General features: G+C 42.6%; 1 protein-coding gene across 1 annotated transcript in view; it reads right to left on the reverse strand.

Moving 5' to 3' along the window:
- The window catches only part of LOC116041236 (hippocalcin-like protein 1), a 56,586-nt gene that overhangs the window by 11,007 nt on the left and 22,346 nt on the right, over positions 1-23,233 (reverse strand). Inside the window, exons 2-3 of the mRNA XM_031287126.2 lie at positions 4,025-4,193; positions 1,092-1,373 (exon numbers count right to left, since the gene is read on the reverse strand). Of these exons, the coding sequence (XP_031142986.1) occupies positions 1,092-1,373; positions 4,025-4,120 (378 nt within the window). The 5' untranslated portion in view covers positions 4,121-4,193. The remainder of the gene's footprint in view (positions 1-1,091; positions 1,374-4,024; positions 4,194-23,233) is intronic.

The raw sequence follows: 23,233 nt of genomic DNA on the forward strand, positions 1-23,233 counted from the left end.
AAAAAATGTTTTATGATAATAACGAGGCGTAGTTTACTTCATAGGCTGTGTACCTGGGTCTCGAGTGACTAGAGCCACTATGAGAGGTGATTGTGAATTGGCATTTAGGCGGACCGCCTTTTCACAGAACGTCCTGTCATATCAGGGAGTGAGTTTCTGGAATAGCATTCCACTGTCAGTGAGGGAAAGCACAAGTCTTTCTATCTTTAGGAGTCAAAAGTATGGTTGAGGGACATACAAACATGTGATCATGTTTAGTTAATTATTATATATCAGACTTAAAACAGAGTTAGTGTATTATAAAAAGGGACACAATTATTAGTGCAATATGGGTTGTGCAATAAGTGTCAGTATAACATGGGTTGTGCTATAGGGGTCAGTGGAATGTGGCTCAGTGCAACATAGAATGGTGTAATTTGGATCAATATAATATCAGGACAGTTTGTGGTGTGTCCACTATAGTCTATGCTTTTCTTTTTTCTATATGTTCCTTGTTGTCCACTCTTGTTGTTATTGTTTGTTCTAACATGATGTGATCACTGTTTTTGTCTCTGCATATAGTGTCTTTGTATGTATTCATTAATTTGTGTGTAACACCAACCTGCCAGGGGGTCTGCAGATGGAAATTAGCCTAAGGCTATAATCTGGCATATTTACATTTGTGAAAATGTTCATTAATATGTATTGTCACCTTTTTCTTTCAAATAAAAAAATAAAATAAAATAAAATAAATTACATTATCTGGGTCACATGACTGTGATTATATAACCAAAGGATGTTTTCCGGAATTCATTCAAAACTTTAATTTGTTTAAATATTTTTATTAGACTACTAGAGACAATTATATTTTTAAAAGCAATTATGTCTGAGACAAATAATCATACAGCAAAATTTGGAATTGTTACAGCACCAACACTGCCCTCCTGTTTAGAAGTCACACATGTGACACGTGTACTTTTAGCACCTGAGGCCAGAGGATGACCCGCTTCTACAAACAAAACAAAAAAAAATAAAATAAAAATACCCAACATCCATTTCTGCTCGCCCTTTGCCACCAACCAAACATCAATACCCAGAGTCCCCTTGCTCACCTGTACAATCTCCAGCATCTCGTCGCGGCTGATGTACCCGTTTCCGTCCAGGTCATACATGCTGAAGGCCCATTTCAGCTTCTGCTCCAGCTTGCCCCGTGACGTCACGCTCAGGGCGATGATGAACTCCCGGAAGTCTATCGTCCCGTCGCCGTTGGTGTCAAACGTTCGGAAGACGTGTTCAGCGAACTTGGAAGCGTCACCGTAGGGGAAGAAATTGGCGTAGATTTTCTTGAACTCCTCCACATTCAGGGTTCCACTTGGACAATCCTTCAAGAAACCCTGGAGAGAAGACGACATGAGGCGAGACAGTGAAAATAAGTCGCTCCAGGACAATACCTCCATCTCTCTTGTATCTCTATGATACAAGTTTTAACACATCCCCCCACCCACCCACCCCCCCCTCAAAAAAACCTTTCAAACCCAGTTGGAACAATCAGGAATCAAGCTTCTGTAACGTCGGCCAGGAAATGTTTCATTCATGTAACGCTTCATTCTGAACAGACTGACTTTTTGAAAAGGAGCTTAGTCCTGGATAGCTGAAAGCAGTTCTATCTTCTTTTCAAGGAGTCACATTTGATAAAGCAGCACTGTGCCCGAGAAGAAAAGGGAAGTAAAAGTCATGTCAATCTCGGTCTTTGTTCAGCAGAAATTAAGCTCTTTTTTTCATAAAGGCCTTTAAGATGGATCCAGAGAGGTGACAAAGTCATTGTTCCAATTTGAAAGCTGGAATTACTTTTAATATTCTCATTCTCAGTGAAGGTGGAAAGTCAACACGGTTCTGTTCCTAATGAAACTTTTTATTTATTGCCATCGTATTTGACATTTTCCGAGACAGCGTCACAACCTTTCTTGGATCTATTGCCAATATAATTCTCCAAAAAAAGACAAGCTGAATAACTTCTCAGAGACCTCAGGCAAACTCTACATCCTGCGGAATACACTTTGCAGTTTATACGACATCAAGGGCATCCTGGAGCTGTTAATCTGCTGAGAGTGAGCACCATCATGACCACCGTCCGTGGGAAGAGAGTCAGTGAGGCTTAGAGTCACAGGTCAGCTTAATATGTACAGCTCTTATTCAGGACAGCTCACACAGCTGTTCCATAGGTTTAATCCATGCATAAGGCCGTGTAGCCATCACACAAACACACTATCTGTCGGACAAGATGAGATAACTCTTCCAGTCAGGGCACTGTGGTACCTCATCACGCCAAGGCTTAACAGACTGGGGATGCTCTGCCTTATACTGAGACACACATTGTCACATTCAATTCACTGGTGTCAGTGTTACAGATTACTGTTGAAACATGACTGTACAGACCAAGAAAGGTCACAATAACTTAGTTCCCTGTCCTGGAAATGATCACTGCAGCCCAATAGTGAGTGGGATTGAGAGTGAGTTGTTGTCCCAAGAGAAGGTGCTCAAGTATCTCGGGATCTTGTTTTACGAGTTAGGGGTAAAATGGAGCGAGAGATGGAAGGCAGTGATGAGGGCGTTGTACCGGACCACGGTAGCGTAGAGGGAGATGAACTGGAAGGTAAAGCTCTCGATTTACCAGTCGACTAGGGCTGGATATCGCCACTGATTTCCCGAATCGATTCCGATTCACAAGGTCCCGATTTGATTTTCAGTTCAATGCCGATTTGGGATATGTCGGTTACAAAACCAATTTTACTTGGATATGAAAGATATTCTTCAATTGTACAAGGTTCCCTCTTACCTGGTGCATTATTGAAAGGTATTAATGTTTACATTAAGTATTGACCCCAAAGCAGTTACATGTACTATTTTTTTTTTAATTTTTTTTTAAAGATTTTTTTTTGGGCATTTTTAGGCCTTTATTTGACAGGACAGTTGAAGACATGAAAGGGGAGAGAGAGAGAGGGGGGGAGTGACATGCAGCAAAGGGCCGCAGGTCGGAGTCGAACCCGGGCCAGCCATGTACTTTTAATTTAACATGAACAGCAGTCAACACAATAAAGGGCAGCTCTACAGACTCTACAGTCAGTGAGTATTAAGTGACATTTCATTCAGATACCTTAAGGTGAGAGTCCAAGGGACCACTTTTAAAATGGCCATGCCAGTTTTTCCCTTGCCAAAATGTAGCCTATGTAATCTTTGGAGCTTTTTCTTTTCTTTTTTCATATGATACAGACAGAGCTCACAGTCGACCTACCTTCTGACCATCACCTATGGTCATTTGGATAGTGACTGAAAGAATGAGATCGCAGAAAGAAGTGGCTGAAATGAGTTTTCTCTGTAGGGTGGCTGGGCTCGGCCTTAGAGATAGGGTTAGGTACTCAGACATCCGGAGGAAGCTCCAAGTAGCTGCCCCTTCGCAGGGCCAGTTGAGGTGGGTCGGGCATCTGTTCAGGATGGCTCCTGGAAGCATCCCTTTAGAGGTTGCACTTACCCTCAGCTCTGCAAAGCATTGTAGCCTAATTTGGCTAATGGTATTGGTTTTACGGCTGGCAACTTTAATGTTTTGGAGCGCTTTCCATCACACAAGCTCTGACAAACTCACCGTAAACTCACCAACCCGCCAACGGCTAACGGACAAAGTTAGTTGTATGTTGAATGTATGTGTTATTACTGATGCAATAATGTGAAAGCAGGTCAAGGTGGAGCTAATTTTCCACTACTTCAATAAACGTTGGGTAGTTAAATCTATAACAATGCATCATATTTTATAAGATGATCATATACTTTGTATGCTAACTTTAAATCTGCAAAGATGAATTAATTATGTATAGCTGCTGAATAAATGTAGCAAAAAAGAGTACAATATCTTAGTGGTATAAAATGCAAGTACTTAGTATGTGAGCAAACGTAATTAGTTCCTTTCCACTGCTAACTTTGCAGCAGTAGCAGTAGTACCTTTACTATGAGCCAATAATGTCCAGACTCTGTGTATAGTGGATCTGCGTACCTTGTACCACTCCTGCAGCTCATGGTCGGAGAACTCGGTATTCTCCCGGAGGTCCTGCAGCATCTCTGGCCGCAGCTTGCTGTTCTGTTTCCCCATGGCAACGGGACAGGACTCTTGGTTTCCTTGACAACAACAGTGACTATATCACTGGCCAGGCTGCTTTTCCCACCTGTCAAATTTAAGACAAAGACACAGAAGGTCAGCAACAATTAACCAGAAAGCAGGATGACTTCTTGTGACGAATGCAGTTGTGCAAATTAAATCACCAAGCAAACAACCGAAAAATACCATATGGCAGTTCCCTACAAGACTTACACAATTCAGATTTGTTAATGAAATCAAAGCGAGCCTTGTCACAGTATTGTGTCCAAATCCCCTCGCCACGAGTTGTTATGCAAGGCCACAAGTCTTTAACCTGCTGCATCACATTCACAAAACATTAAATAATCCCAAACGCACCCCTGTGACGTCAAGCGCTGGACCACTGATCACATTTGTGGGTTTATCTGGCCAGCTGTGTGTTTGTGTGTCAAATCAGCTGTGTGTGTGGGTGTGTGTGGGTGTGTGGGATAGGTGTGTGTGGGTGTGGGTGTGTGTGTGTGTGTGTGTGTGTGTGGGTGTGTGGGATAGGTGTGTGTGTGTGTGTGTGTGTGTGTGTGTGTGTGTGTGTGTGTGTGTGTGTGTGTGTGTGTGCCCAGATCTCCTAATCTACATCTCAGCTCTGAGCTCCCTGCCTGGCAAAACACGATTCCAGAGATGCAACTATGTAATGACAACATCACTATGTCTATGACCCTACTATTACCTTAAAATTCCATTAATTTACCCATTAATAACATCATTAAGGTAGTTTTGAAGGAATTTTAATGGGACAATTCATTGCAATATATTAATGTATTTTTAATCAATTATATATATGGTTTAAGGGGTTGTTAAGGAATAAAAACGCCTCAGAATTGAAACTCATCAAAACGATCCCTTGATTTATACCCTAAGGCCTCAATTCTTCACTTAAGGTGAAAAAGCAGGCATGGTTTTCATGATTTTTCAATTTTAAAGGGTTTTACATCTTAAATGCCCTTAAACTTTTTTACCACTGTGGCCACACAGGCCAATTACAAGGCAATGGCAAATATGTTACTTTAATGCTCAAACCACTGAAATGTTTATCTGTGACATGACAAAATGTAGTGAAAATGCAAATTAACAAGTAATTAGAGTGCACGCAGAAGTCATCAACGTGATTCAGTCATATTAGCTACATTAGAACATCTAGCTTAAGTTTGCTAACATTAGCTAACATTAGCCAGCCTGAGCTACTGGTCACACCAGACCAAATATGGCTGAAGCATGAAGACGTAGGGTGCGTTTTATTGCCTATGAATTCAATGTTTCACTTTGTAAGTGAGAATGTGTAACTTGTTTTTCAAAAGTAACAGCATCTCACTTTGAGCCACATGCATATGATCGACATTATCGAAGGTGTTAATACCTGAATGCTGTTTGTAAAATGTCATTAGTTTTCCCCTAAAACCTTTCGGAACTTCATGTAAACAATTAAGGTGTTTTCTGTTGTTTTCAGGGGTGAATTAAGGATTAATATTATTAATAATAATAGTATTTTAGGGGCTCATGGTGCAAGTAGAGACAAAGAGCAACAAACGTGCGCTTAAGTTTTGTTCCCCTGTAGGCAGCTAATTAGGTTGTGATCCGTGCCATCAAAGCAGTTGCTTCTGTGCGTGTGTGTGTGTGTGTGTGTGTGTGTGTATGTGTGTGTGTGTTTGTGTGCATGTGTGTGTATGTGTGTGAATGCTGATTTAAATTACAGTATCACTGGAGCTTGAACACCACCGATGAGTCGGCCAACCTCTCTGACCTACAGTCTTTCCTCAGTCAGGCTAGGTAATTACACCAACAACTTTGTGCCTATATTTATGCGTGTGTGTGTGTGTGTGTGTGTGTTTGTGTTTGTGAGAGAAAGTAAGAACAAGCACAGGCCTGTTTGTGTTTATATATAAGTCAAATAGTATGCATGAGGCATATGAGGTGGATGGTGTGGGTGTCGGAGGTCTGTATCGCTGCCTGGCGAGAGCTTTGCGTACGCAGAAACAAAACCCACACATCAGATTGTCTCTTTGCTCTAGTTAATCAAATTAGTCTCTTATTAAGTCCCTCATCCTGAAGGCGTTAGACCAAATGTGTGTTTGCTGACAGTAATGCGTGTAGCCAATTTCCAGGCTACTGACTGTAGCCATCAATTATGATTTCCTCATTCGTGTGTGACGACTGGTGAATGCTGCAGTGGGAGTCTGATTTAAGGAAACAATACAATGGGCCTTTGCCTTGTGGCATAACAATGCAGCTTATAGCTAGACTGTGTCTAGGTATGATCATTAAAAAAACAGCTCAAATGTCTCTTTGTTTTTCCAAAAACACAAGAAAATGTTGGTTCCTATAATTATGTTTCTGTCCTCTTAAAGCTACAGTGCGTAGTTTCTGTCGCCCCAATGAGGAATCCTAAGTAATGACAAAGAACGCTGTCGGCGCATCCACATACCGCAAGCCATTGGCGATCGCGCACCAACCCCACCCCTCCTCCTGTGGAGCTGATAGTTTTAAAGTGCTCATATTATGCTCATTTTCAGGCTTATAATTCTATTTAGAGGTTGTACCAGAATAGGTTTACATGGTTTAATTTTCCAAAAACACCATATATTTGTTATACTGCACATTGCTGTAGCTCCTCTTTTCACCCTGTGTGTTGAGCTCTCTGTTTTAGCTACAGAGTGAGACATCTCACTTCTGTTCCATCTTTGTTGGGAGTCGCACATGTGCAGTACCTAGGTAAGGACTACTAGCCAGTCAGAAGCAGAGTATGAGGGCGTGCCATGCTAGCAGCTAGGTGAGCATTATAACGTGTGTTACAAAGTGACCACGTTTGTCTCTGAAGTAAAGGCTGGACTACAATAGAGCTGTTTGGAGCAGTTTGTGAACAGTGTTTTCTGTTGGAGATGGTAAGTCCCTTTGGGGTGGACTTTTGGGCTTTTTCACTTTGTAAACATATAACATGCGCAAAAAAGATATATAACACAATAAAGCATGCATGTAAAAGCAAATATGAGCACTTTACTTTGTATCAACTCATTTGGCAATGGCTTGAATGTAACAGACTTTACGGATGGTTGGCACTGTAGCTTTAAATTGACAGTACACTTACATTTCATTTGCTTTTAGAGTTATTTTACAATCATGTTTGGTAGATGTCTTTTACTTTTTCTCTAGTGGCTATGTGGGAAAATGTGCCTTACATTTTCTGTCAATGCTGCAGAATTACGCAGTATGCCATCCAGCATTGCTCAGTCAGTCTTTAGGCCCAAACACAATCTCAGGACAAAGGCAGGCCCAAATTAATTTCTCGAGGAGTAATTGAGTGGCCTCGGTAGCGCTGAAAGCTATATGTGAAAGCAGTACGTCTCGCTATAAAACAGTGATCTGTGTGTTTTAGTCGAGCAGGCAGAAAACAGACTGAGTGCACCGCTGTGTCTCAGATGAGCGTTTGGAAAACACACACCTGTCATACACACATTGACGCACACACTTTTTAGTACCTGTAGAGATTAATAATAGCCGCCCACGCTGTCCAATTGTCATTTGGAGAACACAGCTACAGAGCAGTCTGCACCTCTCTGTGCGCCTGTGTGTGTGTGTGTGTGTGCGCGCGAGCGTGTTTGTGTGTGTGTATGTGTGGGTTAGGGGTGAATAAGAAGAAAAGCTTGGAAGAGAGGATAAGATTTAATTGGAGAGATAAAAGGTTCGTTAAATAAAAGAGTGAATGCTTCCTGATGACACACAGGCACGCAGCAAACCATCAGCCTAATTGGCTTCTTGCAAAAGTGAATAAAGAAAGTAATGAAGAAGAAACAAAGCTGAAAGTAAAAGAAAGTACATACCCTGTATGTAAGGGTTTTATGACCGGGCAAAAATGTTGCGCTGCTTTTGCGGCCGCTACACCTGCACAAATAAGACCAAAAAAAACCTGTGTAATCCTCAAAGCAACCACAAAGGGTGAAATGCAACCGTAACAGAGCTGCCGAGCATATAGCGTCTCAGTTCTCCTTTGCTATTTGCACGTATTTTAATTAGGCAACATGCATACATTGGGTGCAAAATTCCCAAAGATCATCGCTAATAGCCACACGTATCTACAGTGAAATTATTACCTCGGCGTGCGGTCTGGCTGATCGGATCCCAAATACGAGTAAGATCCGATCTCTGAGTGTACAGACTTGACAGTTGAAAGTATCGTAAGTGATGTTGATCAAATACACCTTTTGTCAAATTCAGCGAATATCTCCTCATGGTCACGTAGCTCTCTATTCTCTGTGTTAATACACAGCCCTGGCTGTGTAAATGGAAAACAAAGAGAAAAGAGTGCACGAGCCACAAAACACTATTCCAGCCAATTGGCAACAGTTGATGGTGTGTGTGTGTGTGTGTGTGTGTGTGTGTGTGTGTGTGTGTGTGGCTTGTATTTGTTTGACAGTTGAGTTCAAATATCCGCAGCCTTTAATGTGTCCTGGCGTGATCGGATGATAAAAGTCCCATTGAAAAGACAAGTGTAACCACGGCCTTGGTCTATAGCTACGTACATAGTCTCGCATTGCCAGACCTTCCTCCACGGCGCCGCGGAGGAGGGTCTGGTTAGTCCACACAGCATTCCTATAAAGGAGAAAAACGTGCTCTGGTTTATTGCCATTTCTTTAAACCAATCACAATCGTCTTGGGCGGTGCTCAAAGGTTGTTTTAGTCGTGCAACAGAAAACTCAGATTGGACAGATAGTCTAGCTAGCTGTTTGGATTTACCCTGCAGAGATCTGAGGAGCAGTTAACTATAGTCCTCAGAAATCAACCGGAATTCAAAATTCAAACATAAAGAAAGCGGAAGGTAACGGACATCCGGCCGAAAAGAGAGACATACGGCGGAATTTCGGGCGGCAACAGAGCAATCCCGGAAGTGGAACGTCGTGGATATAGACTAATAGCTAGCTGAAAAGCTATCATGAGACAACTGACCATTCAACCAAACATTCTGTGAAATAAAACTCTAAAAAATGATTACAGACATGAACCAAGCCTGTTCACTGTTGTTGCAAGGTTGATTACACAATCAGCTTCTATGGGACCTTCAACATGGCTGCAAGAGGAGGTGTTGAATCATCTGACAGGTTTTCGACAAAGCCCTCGGAGACCAAATCACAGAAAGCGACAGAGTGTAACCTGACGGCCAGGCTGCCAGTACTCTCTACAAGCTACAACCGCACAACAATCCTATACACGCTGACCTTTTCACTGCACTCACCACTCTCTCTCCCTCTCCTCCCCCTAGTATGGTTTTTCTTTAACCCAGCTATGACGTGGGAAAGCTGCCTTGACGGCACGCCTCCCTGTAGGTCTGAGAATCCCAGAATAGTAAAAATGACTCTGTCCTCACTGTTTAAATCCCACTGTGGCCCTCAAAACACAAACCCTACTTCCAATCCCTTCGCACTGTCTGTCTATCGTCAATCCCTAGGCACAAATCACTAATCCATCTCTTCAGTCTAAATGCCCAGTGCTTGTAAGTTGTTGCTGTTCAACCCCCGTCATATGTCCACACACACACGCACACGCACACACACACACACACACACACACACACACACACACACACACACACACACACACACAGAGAGACTTTGCCCCTTGAACATCTGTTCCAGAACTACTGAGCGGGTCAGCAACCTCTGGGCTGCACAGAGGAGAAATGAGGGAAAGTCAGAGAGGACGGACAGAGACAAAAACATGCAAATGACAACAACAAAGATCATACCAAGGATGAGAGGTGCTTCCAAAGACAAAGGGATGTTATTTGGTGGTAGAAAGTCTTTCGCCTAAACTCTTATATGAGGGATATTTGAGTCTCTCATGTGTCGTCATCATCACATTTGAGTCACAGAGCAACTGTAAGAAACCCTTTTTATAGAAGATAAATTGTTGGAAATCTTTCAAAAACCCATAAGGTCATTTCACAACACTTACCATACACAGTGTTGATGTTAAAAAATAATCTATTTGACTGATTAAAAAAAAAAAAAAAAAAAAAAAGATTGCCTTAAAACAGTGCTTGGCTGTATGTTAATGTTATTAGTTTTTTTCAGTAACAAGTAGTGGAGATTACAATTTGAAATTCAGAACTTGGAACTTGGCAGTTAGCCTGTTTGTAGTCTGGATCGACGACCACGATCTGTATATATCTCAGTAAATGTCAGTAAAAGCGCAGAGTTAAACCAGGGTTTATCTTTCAGAAAACTTAGCTTCTTAGGTTTGTGACTTGTAATGACAACATGTAAACAACTCTGTTGACACTGGCTGGCAAATAGGTTTTTAGTAAAAGCCTTGTTACAGTACGCCAGCCTAACTTCAGCTGCAATAAATTGAAGGAGAAAGAAAGCAGCGGAGAACAGACTCAGATGGAGAGAATGAAAAATGGAAAATGGGCAGGAAGAATATGAAAAAGAGAAAGTCAGAGATAGTTAGAGAAGAGATAAGTCCAAAGTCTAATTTAACATTTTAGAGAGCCTTTTTATCCACTTTCTAATGTGCTCACAGTATAAGACAAGAAAATGCCGCCTTTGTATCGCCTGCCAACAGCTCAGTCATTAGGGAGGAAGATGGATGGAGAGAGGGAGGGGAAAGAAAGTGAGAGGACTGAAGAGTAAATAGACAACCAAGGGAGGGGTTGAAGTGGTATGCGGCACTGGAATAAAGCAGACAGAGCTGATGCCATGTGAAAAAAAGCAACAGATAAAAAAGACAAGTACCATTGATTTCTTTTGCCTCACTTGAGTGGTTTCAGCCTCCCGTTGCATCTTTTCAAAGAGAAGCAATCTGAAAGGCCACCTGAGATGCCGAGCCGCCTATTGCCTACCTTTCATCCATATATTTTTTCTCCCCCTCCAGCTCTTCATGTTTTTATCTCTCCCTACAATTTCCCGTGATTTATGCTCAACAATTCGCTTCCTCTTCTCCTGGAACTTAAGATAAGATAAGATGAGATAAATGTTATTATTTGTCTTGGACAAAGAAAGTATATATCTGCTGTTTAAAGAATCCAACACAACATAATGCATACATACATACATACACACACATACATACATAAAGTACACAGACACAGACTGTTGCATCACTCTGCATGGACTAGCTCATGTTGCATGCAGAGACTGCCACTAGCCAACAAAATTTCACACTGCATAATCATAATAATTATGATTACCCCATCCTGTTAACCTGTGGTTTTTCTCTGTCACACCGGAGAGCCCTGCATTGTCTGCATTCAGATGGTTCTCGCCGAAGATTTGCATTCTTATTTCTTTCCTCTTTCTTGTCACTGATGACTCATGTTTAAGAAGCAGTTAGAGCTGTAGAAAGGAATATGGTGTGCGACGTTCCGAGAAGTGGCGGTTTTGAAAAATGTTCTTTGTTGGCGCAATCAGAGTCAAGCAGGAAGCTCTAGCATTGTTGACTCAAAAGTTATCTGAAGAACGGCACATTTCTCAAGGGCTCATTGTTAAGTCCTCTCCTGTTCATCCTCTACATGTTCCCCCTCTGTAACATCATCCGTTGTCATGGTCTCCCGTTCAACTGCTACGCTGATGATGTCCAGCTCTACATCTCCACTAAATCCCCGTTCACCGCACCTCGCTTCACCCTGACCAACTGCATCACCGAGTTCAAATCACAGATGCAAGACAATTAAGGCTGCAACCAACAATTTTTTGCATTATCAATTAATCTGCTGATAATTTTATCAATTTCTCAATTAATCCTTTGGGCGATACAATAGATCAGAGGAGGCTATGACAACAAGCAGAGAAGGTTTTAGGTATTTATCTAAAACAGACAGAAACCACCTGCACAATATAGTCAAAAACCTGCTAGAATTCTCTTTGTAATCAACAAATCTAGCGCAAAGCAACAAGCATTTTGTCTTCTTCCGAGCATGTTCTATTTATCTACTCTCTAGGGTGTAGGCCTATATGTAGGCTTGTGTGCTGTTATGTATGTGTGTGCTCTTAACTAATTGCCCCTTGTGGGATTAATAAAGTTGTTGAATTGAATTGAAGTGATTTCACAATGAACCATCAAAATCATCAAAATGATTGCTGATTATTGTCAATCAACTAATCAGTTCATTGACAAATTGTCTTAGCTCTAAAGTCGACTGTGACAAATTTGGCATGATCCTTACTGCCTATGCCCATCCTACCTCTGAACCATGCCATGATGGTTACCATGGTAACTACCAGCAATGGCCGGAGTATACATGCTGCCTCCTCTTTACCCCGGCGAGCGCATGCCCAGTACACGACAATGTTCATGAGATATGCGGTTTGGGCGTGTTAGTTTAAACAGAGATTTGTTCTTCTACTGTATGGAGCTAAAAACACGGAGTCTGCAGTGTTTACCATTGCACTTTAGCCAGCAGCTAGCAGAGTTTCCTTCTGCTTATAGCTTAATCCTGACAAAACCGCATGGTTGAATTTCAGCCTGCATGCACGTTTTGTAGCCTAAAACAGAGCAGCTTCTATCGGTAGAGAGAGCAACAAGTTAGTGTTCTGTTCGGTCGCCCTCTCTGCTCTCTGTCTGCTCAGCTGCTAGACTGCTACGTCTACACTCTGCATTGTCGGCAAACTTTAAACTGTACTGACAATAGAGCGCGGCCCTAAATAACAGCAAAACCCAGTAAAGACTCTCACATTGAGCTGAAATGGAAACACTGTGTTGCAACATATGTGGTTATTATTACAGGTGAAAATTAGCATTTATGCTATAACCTGGCTCATTTACAGTCTGTAGAGAAATGTTAGATTGTTCATTAATGTGCACTGTCCCGAATAAATAAATTGACCACCGATGTATCCACCGTGTCTTGAGAAGCTGAAGCTTGTTGTTTTATTGTTCACTTTTAACTCACTTCAAATCATCTTTGCTATCTCTTTTTTTTCTCTCTCCGTTACCGCTCGCTCTCCTTGTGCGACCACACGGGCACTGACGTCACTCACTTAAGGCGCCCTGCCATTCTCGCTCTAACTTACGCTACTTTCGTAAGGGGGTTGCTGTTAACCGCCATACTGCGGCGATACGTTGCTTCTTCAACCCGGTAAGACAAAAACTATACCAACACAGCCCTAGACGTTTGTAGCTTAACGCCGAGAACGATACGCCATGACCCAATCAGGCGGCGAAACATTGGCGTCGGTGTTGCCAAAGGTCTCCGTGTGCGGCTGCTGAGACTGCAACACAACCCCGCAGATTCCAAACCAAAACGGGTCAGAAGTGTTTTCAAATGACGCCGGTTGAGGGGCTCTGAAACGCCAGAGCAGTGTGAATGCGAGATGTAAACGTAGCAACAGATATTGTTTTGAGATTGTTTTTAAACCAAAACGTAGCAACGTAAATGTAGCTTCAAAATTCATGTCTTTCCATTTTAAAGATTCTATGTGTAAGATTTAGTGGCATCTATCGGTGAGGTTGCAGATTGCAACCAACTGAAACTTCTCATGTGTTGCAAGCATGTGGGAAAACTACAATGGCCGACGCGAAAAACATGAATGGTCCAATCTAGAGCCAGTGCTGGGCTACTGTAGAAACATGGCAGACTCCGTAGGTATAAACGGTTCATTCTAAGCTAACGGCGACACGATTCCTATTTTCAGGCGATCATACACTAGTAAAAACATAGTAATTAATATAATATTCCATTTCTGCCAATATAGATCTCCCTTAATCCTACACACTACCTTTAAGACACAGTGAAATAAAAGAGAAGAAGAGGGAATGGAGGGAGAAGAGAGGAAGGATTGATGAAGATACAGAGAGTTATTGCGGGAAAAGACATTAATGGAGTGGTTAAAAATAAGAATGAGGACTGGTCCTCAGTGTGGAGCCAGCTCTCTCCTGCTGCACTCAGAGTTTTCAGAGCATGTCTAAATCCCGATAATAACTCTCTGTCAGAGAGGGAGCACACGCACACACGTGTATTCACACACTTGCACACACCTCATAGTACTCTGTGATTGTCCTTCTTTCTTTTAAAATGACTAATGTAAGAACCATGCAGCCACTGATGATTTGTCAAGAACTGAAAGCGAGAAGAGGAGATGAGAATGTGATGAAGTGACATTTAGGGTCGCATAAGCGCAAAAGGCAAAGGCTTTAAAAGGCTTATGTTGTATTGACATCAGAGGGAGAGGATGACAGACAGACAGACAGACAGACAGACAGACAGACAGACAGATAGAGAGGACAGTTGGGGTAGATCAGGGATGACTTTCTTGGATGGAACCCATAGTGAAATAACTACTTACAGTTCTAACTACAGGAAAGAAATCATAACTCCAGAGATTATTACAATCAAATTCAGAGAACCGCTTGAATTTGCATTCTCCACTTATGAACATGTTGAAAATCTGATACCCATTTATTCTGAGTGCACACTGGATGAAAATAGTTAATCTGCTGGTTATTTTTTTTTGAATAATCAGTTCATTGTTATGTCTGTAAAACATCAGAAGACAGTGAACCATCCCAATATCATAGAGCCCATAGTCATGTCATTAAATGTCATGTTCTATCTGATAATATTGATAAATGGCCTAAATGACTTAAACAAATATTCAATTATCAAAATTGCTGCAGGTTCTTTTGATCAACTAATTGACTAATCTTTGCAGCTCTAATGCACATTATTTACATATTTCTCAAAATAAGTGAGCAGCATATAACCAAAAGCGCAGAGTAAGATGAATTCAGATCATTTCACTATTAACTTACTATCATAAAACAAAAATGGCACTTGATTAATAATAGTAGTTAATTTGATTTGGAATCTAGTGGAACTATCCCACTCAATTTGCATACTTTGTAAATGTAAGACCTTATGATACAACGCCAGCGATAATTACTTCATCTTCTAAATAAATAAAATATAATATATAATGGTCCTTAATAACAAAATGGGGCCACAACAAGGAAGAGAATCCCAATCCCACTGCCTAAGATTGTATAGATATTTCATATGTTTAAATAAGATGATCTGGGTTTTGGTGCTAGCTCAGTCTGTAGGGACTTGGCTTGGGAACCGGGCAGGGTCGCCGGTTTAAGTCCCCGTGCGGACCAAGTACGGAGTGTAGACTGGTAGCTGGAGATGTGCCAGTTCACCTCCTGGGCACTGCCAAGTTCCTTGAGCAAGGCACCCAACCCCCAACTGCTCTGGGCGCCTGTCATGGGTGGCCTCCTCACTCTGACGTCTCTCCATTAGTGCGTGTATCGGTCCTGCCTGGGCATGTGTGTGTATTTTTGGGCCTGTATTTGGGTGTAATAACTATCAACAGGGTGAAAAAATGTAATTTCCACTTGCGGGATCAATTAAGTATGTCTTAATCCTATGGCTGAAACCTTATGGAGTAAAGAATAAGGACCAAAGCAGCAGCAAGCACTCAGTCTCAAGAACATCAGACTCACTGACGTTGGTTGGACGGCTTCACTACTTCCACCCACCAGCCAGATATTTAGCTTCTCAAACTCACCTTATATGACAGGTGACACTGGGAGTCAACTTACGCCATCTGCTGGGTGCATTTCCAATGACAAATGTGAAGGGGGCTTTTTAACGCCATATACATTACTAACTAAGTGTAATGTGCCACTCAATGGTACTACCGGCAAGCCAGATTGTCTGATTGAGCTTTAATACACACACTTCACTGGACAACCGGAGCAGACCTCTATCTGGGAGGAGGCTGACCTCATTTATAACACGACCATTGGAGGGCACTGCTATTTCCATCTGGGTCACGAAGAAGAAATAATGTCCTCCATTTAGAAGTAACAATCTGGTTTACTGGATTGAAAACTTAAAGCAACCTGAGTGCCTCCAAGTATCCATTACTTGTGCTCCAAGCAAGCAAACACAGATCAATCCTCTGCTATGAAATCTGGGACTATTTACGGGCCCTTATGTCATGCAGGTAAACCTCTTCCCACAACTCAACAATGGAGAATAAGGTGATTTGTGATAATGGCTTTCTTGGTAGTGGACAGGGATCTCATATTCCCCAAACATTGAGTATGTTTACATGCACACCAATATTCCACTATTATTCTGAATATGACAATATTCTGAATTTGATACAGGTCATGTAAACAGCATATTCCGGTTGGATATTCCGAATAAGATATGTGGGATATTGCGGTATTATTCGGGTTTTAGAAGCATTCTTTGGACATGTATACAGCGCACTCAGAATATGTGTCTCAATCTTGTTTTTTTTTACCGCAGTTAACGTCCTCTTGTCTGTTTACGGCTTATGGTCAGCTCTGTGCGTTGCTATGGTTGCTGTGCACAAAGAAACCAGCCAACAGTTTGCAAGGCTGCAAACCTGATAAGAAGGAGAAACACAGCTACTTTTAAACATGATCAAAGACTTGGATATCAACAGGTTGTTGGATATGCACACACATCGCTACGACGACCTTTTCAAGAAGCTGGTTGAAGGAATGAAAGAGGGACGCTGTGTTCGCACGGTCCAACAAGTCCACCACCGCTGTAGAACTCTGAAAAAATCCTATTTTGCACGGCTACATGCAAACGGGAATATTAGTGGAATATTCACTTACATTAGCCATGTAAACAGCTTAGTCGGAATATCGTCTTTTTCGGAATAAGGGCAAAAAACAGAATATTATGTGCATGTTAACGTAGTCACTGACACCCTCATTCCTGTTCCCGGTTCATAAAAAGCCACGCTTCTTTTTTTTACTCAAGTTGTAGCTTGTGAATATAGAGGAACGGCGTATCACTGCTTTCCAATCATCCAAAGCATACAATTGTATTCCGGGTGTCTGATGATGTCCTGGACCACAAAATCCTCTCTAGCTGTTTAATTTTTAATGCCCAAAAACGTCAGCATACAGGAAATGCATACACATATTCTTTCCTGTTTCCTTGCACGGTAGAGATATAAGACAGCTGATACCAACAAGGAAAGAGACGATATTGATTTGTATATTTCTCAAGACTTGTGGGAAGCTTCCTCGCCGCCATTCCTTATGAAATATTTACACTGGGAAGCTCATCTACACAGACAGTAGGTAAGTCATAATTAAGTGTGCAGCCAGCGCACATTTATTAACCAGTTCTGCCTAGCAGCTGCTTCGCTGGTCCCTCTCTACATGGATGAGACATTATTGCATATGAATGCTAAATCATTCGTGACATTTGCATGTAATAATAGCAAGTGTACACCGTGAACTCGGATGTGGATGCCATTTGTCCTGCTGAGTGAAAGACAAACGCAAAATGCATTCCAGACTGTTCTATAACTACACAATTTTAATTTTGTGCCCAGAAAACAGTCAGTGCAATCCTTTAAGTGCACTTTCCTCTGTTTACACCAGCAACTGAAAGAACGCAAATGAATAAAGTGCAATTCAATTTCAATTCAATTCAATTTTATTTATAGTATCAAATCATAACAAGAGTTATCTCGAGACACTTTACAGATAGAGTAGGTCTAGACCAAACTCTGTACTTTACGAAGCCCCAATTATTACAGTGGTTGCCTCAAGAGCAAGCATTAGCAGTAGCTATTGCGACAGTGGCAAGGAAAAACTCCCTTTTTTTTGTTAGGAAGAAACCTCGGACAGACCCAGACTCTTGGTAGGCGGTGTCTGACGGCACCAGTTGGGGGAGTGGTGAATGGTGGCAATAATAGTCATAATAAAGATAGTGAAGCAGTGATCACAATGGTAGTCATAGTAGTTCATGTCATAGTAGGGCACAGCAGGGCGTTACGGGGTGTAGTGTGGCACAGCAGCCTGGGTGGACGCGGTTGGACGCGGCAGGACGCAGTCGGACACTGCGGGGAAATGCAGAGCGTAGCAGGGTGTAGTAAGTCCATAGCGTCAGCTGCACCCAGGACCCCGGTGTAGGTGCCACCCAATTCCAAGGCGATGTTCTGGGTGAAGAAGAAGCAAAGGGACTCCGGGGAGAAAACTCCCCAGAGATAGGTTAGTAACAGGCATTTCTGGGACTAAGATGCACACAAAAGGAGACAAGTGAAAAGAGAGAAGAGGGAGCGGCTCATTGTGTCCTTGGAAGGAGCTTCCCACAGCAGTCTAGAGTTATAATAGTATAACTAAGAGAGGCAGGCTAAAGAGAGGGGCCCTGGACCGGGCTCGTACTCTCCCCTGCCGGAACGGGCTTGTACTTCCTGCCTCCCTCTACTCTACTCTACTATGCTGCAACTCCTCACTCCCTAACTATAAGCTTTATCAAAGATGATGGTTTTCAGTTTATTCTTAAATGTGGCGACGGTGTCAGCCCCCCGAACCCAAGTTGGGAGCTGGTTCCACAGGAGAGGAGCCTGGTAGCTGAAGGCTCTGGCTCCCATTCTACTTTTAGAGACTCTAGGAACCACAAGTAGCTCTGAGTTCTGGGAGCGTAGTGCTCTAGTGGGACAATAAGGTACTAAAAGCTCTTCTATGTATGATGGTGCTTGACCATTTAGTGCTTTGTAGGTCAGGAGAAGGATTTTAAATTCAATCCTGGATTTTACAGGAAGCCAATGCAGAGAAGCTAATACAGGAGAAATGTGATCTCTTTTGTTAGTTCTTGTCAGAACACGTGCTGCAGCATTCTGGATCAGCTGGAGGGTCTTGAGGGACTTATTTGAGCAGCCTGATAGTAAAGAATTACAGTAGTCCAGCCGGGAAGTTACGAATGCATGGACTAGTTTTTCAGCATCGTTTTGAGACAGGATGTTCCTGATTTTGGCAATGTTACGAAGATGGAAAAAGGCTGTTCTTGAGGTTTGTTTTAAGTGGGCGTTAAAGGATAGATCCTGGTCAAAAATGACTCCTAGATTTCTGACAGTAGTGCTGGAGGCCAGGGCAATACCATCTAGGGTAGCTATATATTTAGATAATGAAGTTCGGTGGTGCTTGGGTCCCAGCACAATAACTTCCGTTTTGTTTGAGTTCAACATCAGAAAATTGTGGGTCATCCAGGATTTTATATCTTTAATGCACGCTTGAAGTTTAGCTAACTGACCGCTTTCGTCTGGCTTGATTGACAGATATAATTGGGTGTCGTCTGCGTAACAGTGAAAGTTAATTGAGTGTTTCCTAATAATATTGCCTAGAGGAAGCATATATAAAGAGAATAGAATTGGTCCAAGCACTGAGCCTTGAGGAACGCCATGGCTAACTTTAGCGTATTTGGATGGTTTATCGTTAATATTAACAAATTGGGATCGCTCAGAAAAATAGGACTTAAACCAGCTTAGTGCGATTCCTTTAATGCCAACTAAATGTTCCAGTCTCTGTAAGAGGATGGTATGGTCAATAGTGTCGAATGCAGCACTAAGATCTAATAAGACAAGTACGGAGACAAGTCCTTTGTCAGCAGCAGTTAGAAGGTCGTTAGTGATTTTCACCAGTGCCGTCTCTGTGCTATGATGCATTCTAAATCCTGACTGAAAGTCTTCAAATAGACTATTTCTATGCAGAAAGTCACACAATTGATTAGCGACTACCTTCTCAAGGATTTTGGAGAGAAACGGGAGGTTAGATATAGGTCTATAGTTGGCTAAGACCTCAGGGTCGAGGGTGGGTTTTTTCAGAATAGGTTTTATCACAGCTACTTTAAAAGACTGCGGTACGTGACCCGTTAATAAGGACATATTGATCGTATCTAGTAATGTGGTGTTGACCACAGGTAGTGCTTCTTTAAGTAGCTTCGTTGGAATGGGGTCTAAGAGACAGGTAGTTGGCTTAGCTGAAGAGACCCTTAACATTAATTGTTGGAGGTCTAAAGGATAAAAGCCGTCTAAATAAGTATCAGGTCTTATCGTTCTCTCTAGCCCTCCTGCGCCCAATGGTGAGTCGTTGGAAGCTGTGGGCAGAAGGTGATGAATTTTTTCTCTAATTGTTATAATTTTATCATTAAAAAAGGTCATGAAGTCATCACTGCTCAGAGCTATAGGAATAGATGGCTCAATAGAGCTGTGACTATCTGTCAGCCTGGCTACAGTGCTGAAAAGAAACCTTGGGTTGTTCTTATTTTCTTCTATTAGTATTGAGTAATAGTCTGATCTGGCCTTTCTGAGGGCCCTCCTATAATTTTTTAGACTATCTTGCCAATCCACACGAGATTCTTCCAGTTTGGTGGAACGCCATTTACTTTCAAGTTTTCGTGAGATTTGTTTTAATTTGCGAGTTTGGGAGTTATACCAAGGTGCTAGTTTCCTTTCCTTCATCATCTTCTTTTTGAGAGGAGCAACCGAGTCTAAAGTAGTCCGTAGGCAGGCCGTAGCAGCGTCTACAAAGTTATCAAGTTGGGAGGGACTAGAGTTAACGTAACAGTCCTCTGTTATATTAAGGCATGACATTGAGTTAAGTGCTGTTGGAATAGCTTCCTTAAATTTAGCTATAGCACTGTCAGATAAGCATCTAGTGTAGAAACTTTTATTTAATTTCGTATAGTCTGGTAGTAGGAATTCGAAAGTTATTAAAAAATGGTCTGATAATAAAGGATTCTGCGGAAATACTATTAAATCGTCAATTTTGATGCCATATTCTAGCACAAGGTCGAGGGTGTGGTTAAAACAGTGCGTGGCCTTATGCACCCTCTGACTGAAACCAATAGAATCTAGCAGTGAATTGAAAGCAGTACTAAGGCTATTGCTCTCAATGTCCACATGGATATTAAAATCACCTACAATAAGTACTTTGTCTGATTGAAGGACTACGCATGATAAAAACTCTGAGAATTCAGATAAAAACTCAGAATATGGACCTGGTGCTCGGTAAACAACAACGAATATAATTGGCTGTACTGTTTTCCATGTTGGGTGTTGAAGATTAAGAACAAGGCTTTCAAACGAGTTATAATTTAGTTTAGGTTTAGGATTAATTAACAGGCTCGAGTCAAATATGGCTGCAACTCCCCCTCCTCGGCCTGAGCCTCGTGGAATTTGGGTATTATTATGACTGGGAGGAGTGGCTTCGTTTAAACTAACATATTCGTCATGGCCCAGCCAGGTTTCGGTGAGGCAGAATAAATCAATGTGGTTATCTGATATCAATTCGTTTACCAATAATGCTTTCGATGACAGAGATCTAATATTTAATAGCCCACATTTGATTTTCCTATTCTGTTCTGTCGTTGCAGTGGTTGTTTTAATTCCAATTAGGTTGTTTAGTATAGCACCTCTTTTATTAGTGTTTGGTTTAAACGGTCTCAGTCGGGGGACAGACACGGTGGTTATGGGATTATGAATGGGTGATTGCTCTGAAGGGAGCACAGAGGGGCGTATAGCGCTGTATCTCTGATTATTGACTTTGGGAGAGTGTGTCTGGTCAGTGTGCTTGTGGGAGTGTTTACGGGATGTAAACAGTCAATCAGAGGTCTGGGTATGCAGGGCGTGGTGCAAATTTCCACGTAGCATCTGGCTTCCGCGTGTATTGGGATGAATCCCATCCCTGCTGAACAGGGAGCCACGTTCCCAAAACAGATTGAAGTTGTCAATAAAACCTATCCTGTGAATACTGCATGTGAGCTGGAGCCAGGTGTTAAGGGAGAGTAGTCTGCTAAAGAGGCCTGATCCGCGACCTAGAGATGGAAGTGGGCCCGAAATAAAAACCGACTTCCCAGTGCTTTTTAAAGCCTCAATGAGAGTGGTAAAGTCTCGCCTTGTGCGCTCACACTCCTGAATCCGAGTGGACATGTCGTTATGTCCACAATGGACCACGATGCGTTTGATAGAGGTCGGAAATGAGGGTATCAGGTCCATAACTTTAGCCAGGATGTCTGCAACTTTGGCTCCGGGAAAACAGTGTGTGACAGCATTATGAAACCGTAGGTCTCTAGTGATGGAGTCCCCAATAATTACTGTGGTTAGGGGGAAGAGCGGACGAGGAGTGGGGGGGTGTGGGTAGCCGGTGACGGGAGCAAAACAGTCAGTGTCGGTTTCAGATGGGCAGGGAAAAGAAGAGGAAGAATGCTTACCGTTCGGTTGTGGAGATTGTTTTTGAGGAACGTTGTCATTTGGCTGATCCAGGCAGTGTAGGCCACCGGACCGTCTGACTACCGCATCCCTCAGAAGCTTTCGCCGCGCGGTAGCAATCGTCTTCCGTGACGACGGCTGGTCAGTCTGCTTTGAAGCGGGGCGAGCCCGGTGAGCCGCACTGGCCACCACCGGCTCCGACTCCGACAAAGCATTGAAGCGGTTGGAGAGGCTGAGGGCAGGAGGCGATGCAGCCCTACCCGAGGCTCTCTTTCGGCCGCAAACCACCTCAGTCCAGGGTGGCTTGATAACCGGTGTCGAGCAGGACGATGGGCGTGGGCAGGCAGCTGGGTCCCATGGCGCGGTATCCTGGAAGGCCGCCGAGAGAGATGAGATCCGGAGCGACTGATTATGAGCCACGTCCAAGCAGGCGGTTAACAAAGCATCTTTGGTTTTTAAGTCCTCGGAAAGCCGACGAACATCTTCCCTGAGGTCAGCAATTTCTTTGTTTGTATTATTGAACAACGAGGAAATCCTGAGGTGGAGTGGGGACTCGCCAGGTGTAGAGGTAGCCATGAAGCTAGCGTTAGTATAGCCGGTAGGCCTAGTCTTGATAAATTAGCGTGAGGCTAATACTTACTTACACGTAAAAATGTGTGCACAGTAATAGAGTGAGGTGACGATCACAAAGGGAAAAGTGCAGGTGGCTATTATTGCTTTGGTTTTTAGTTTGTTTCGGCTAATGGCTAAGACGCCACGGCTTTATAGCTTACAACAATTTTGAAGGAGGCCAGGGCCGGAGCGGGGTTGCTTCTGGGGCTCCAGCCCCGAATGTTTTCTCAAAAGCCCTGAATCTTTGAGGCTGACTTTACTGTCTTCCTGGCTGTAGTGGGTTCCGTTTTAAAGCTAGAGTAAAGCTAGATATTGGTGTCATATGGAACTAAATAACGCTCCAAAATTAGGCTATATTTTGTCGAGGGAAAAACTGGCATGGCCATTTTTCAAAAGGGGTCCCTTGACCTTTCACCTCCAGATGTCTAAATGAAAATGGGTTCTATGGGTACCCACGAGTCTGCCCTTTAGAGACATGCTCACTTCA

This window comes from Sander lucioperca, chromosome 16 (genome assembly GCF_008315115.2).
Source record: "Sander lucioperca isolate FBNREF2018 chromosome 16, SLUC_FBN_1.2, whole genome shotgun sequence".
In the NCBI taxonomy this organism is placed as follows: domain Eukaryota; kingdom Metazoa; phylum Chordata; class Actinopteri; order Perciformes; family Percidae; genus Sander; species Sander lucioperca.